Below are 1,957 nucleotides of genomic sequence, written 5' to 3'. Positions count from 1 at the left end.
GGATTTTTGCAACGAATAGTTTTCATTTCGCGTCAAACGTAACCACTCTCTCACACTCTCCTCCTCCTCTGTTTCTCTTTCTATCTCTCTCTCACTTTCTGATTGCGCTAACAAGTGCGTCGTTCTATTTTATTATTTTTTACTGAGTCGGGCTATGATGCGTTTAGCTTTGCGAAGTACATTGTAGGGTTGATTTTGTTGTTACGAATAGATTCATAAATTAGTATCGATTGCGCGTAAAAATATACAGACCTCCAGAGTAATGAAATCACGTAGCATATCTGAAATTATACAGAACATTTATACAAACGTTATTCGATTATTGTTCCATAAAACGATGAACTTTAATCTCTTTTTACAAGAGCAAAAATTATACAAACAGTAAAAAAAGATATGGTTGTCTGATTATATTACATTTAACGGCGACGATTCATTACAATGTTATTTTTTACAAAAACGATCTTATTCACTCTTCCTAGAAAGCGATTTACATTCAATTATGTGAGGAAGGACTGAGGCGGATCCTTCTAGTAAACACATGTACAACCGTACATGCAGACTTCGGATAAGTTGTTGTCACTTCGAGTTGTCGAACGATCACGCAGGAAATGGTGCAAGCGCAAACGTTTAAAATATGTGACAAACCGAATCCTTTTTTCAACATAAAGTTACTATTTGTGCTTAGATTTTCTATCTTACTGCCTTTAGAGGCAAAACACAATGCATATTCTCTTGCAGACATAGAAAATATATTCGTTAAAGGAGGTATATCGAGCGCATTAAGCCTCGGACGTACAAAAAAAAGCGCCGGAACATAGTCAGTTATATGTATGAGCTGAAACTAGGTTTACAGGGATCAGCCAGTATTGTAATATTTGTACTCTCTTTGTGGCCTTCCCATCGATTAACACATGCCTATGATCAATTGATGATATAATGTATGTTCTGCTTACCGTTTTGTCCACAGGCGAGCAATTCGATCGTGCTCTTCTCTATTTTGCAGATATTGAGTCGCAATACTTCCAACTAGCGGATCAGCTAAAGGGAAAACATTCGACAAGACGTTTAGCACCGGAACAACAAAGGAGCATCACATTACATTTTACATACCTGGATTACAGTCTGTCAGCAGGGAACAAATGGATAGCAACACTTTTGATATGGTCAATGCAGGTGACCAGTTATCTTTTAAAATGTCCAAGCAGATTACACCTTGACTGTTTATGTTGCAATGATATATCCTAGTACGGAATGTTACCTAGTAAATAGAAAGAGAAAAACTAAAATAAATTCTGTTCCGAAATGCTCCAAAATGTTGTTTTGTTTTTTCTTACCTTGGGTGGTTTGAACGGATACTCTGGAGAAAAGTGTATATCCAAGAAAAACACACCACCTTCATAAACTGATCCGGGGGGACCGAGAATGGTTGAAACCCATTCATAAAGGTTATCGCCCTTCGGTCCAGCACTGCAATTTGGTGGCGGATCAAGCGTAATTTCCGCCAGCTCTTTTTGAATTCGTTTAGCAGAAGTTCCTAAGGCTTTCGATATTTTGGGATTTGATTTTGTTTCCTTTGTTTCCGGCTTCGGTACGGTGGCTTCTGCACCCGTAGCTGTTCCACTCCCATTGCCATTACGGCGTCCTCCGGCACTGTTATTACCGTCACTGTTACTGCTACTGCCACCGTTTCCACCACCGTTACCAGTGCTGCTTGACCCCGCACTTGTCGACATTTCGTAGATGTATCCTTGAAATTGTGCTAAAATAATAGAAATAAAAAGAGACAAATACATTAATCTTCGCTCATTCTACAGTCAAGCTAATGCTTCCTGCAACATCATGAAACTCGACCAGCCTCGCGCTTATATCCACATTCGACATACGATAGTTGTTGAAACAATAACAAAGTACTGACTGATTTTATATCTTTTTGTTCGGGTTCTGAAACCCACCTATA

General features: G+C 38.8%; 1 protein-coding gene across 1 annotated transcript; it reads right to left on the bottom strand.

Annotated features, from left to right (window-relative positions):
* Positions 1-949: 949 nt before the first annotated feature.
* On the bottom strand, positions 950-1,733 carry LOC128715892 (ubiquitin-conjugating enzyme E2-24 kDa). The gene is made up of 3 exons (XM_053810809.1): positions 1,335-1,733; positions 1,111-1,258; positions 950-1,038 (listed from the first exon to the last, which is right to left on the bottom strand). Exons 1-3 carry the CDS (start codon positions 1,731-1,733, stop codon positions 950-952), a joined length of 636 nt encoding a protein of 211 aa, XP_053666784.1.
* Positions 1,734-1,957: the final 224 nt, after the last annotated feature.

This window comes from Anopheles marshallii, chromosome 3 (assembly GCF_943734725.1).
Source record: "Anopheles marshallii chromosome 3, idAnoMarsDA_429_01, whole genome shotgun sequence".
NCBI classification, from domain to species: domain Eukaryota; kingdom Metazoa; phylum Arthropoda; class Insecta; order Diptera; family Culicidae; genus Anopheles; species Anopheles marshallii.
The sequence above is the reverse complement of the archived record's forward strand: the minus strand, read 5'-3'. Positions and strand labels throughout refer to the sequence as shown.

Excerpts from the sequence above, each read along its gene's own strand:
- LOC128715892 (XM_053810809.1), bottom strand. The coding sequence starts at position 1,733 with ATGTCGACAAGTGCGGGGTCAAGCAGCACTGGTAACGGTGGTGGAAAC. Across the intron at positions 1,259-1,334 it reads ATCCGTTCAAACCACCCAAG|GTAACATTCCGTACTAGGAT; the intron begins GTAAGAAAAAAC and ends TCTATTTACTAG. Across the intron at positions 1,039-1,110 it reads GCTGACAGACTGTAATCCAG|CTGATCCGCTAGTTGGAAGT; the intron begins GTATGTAAAATG and ends TTTTCCCTTTAG.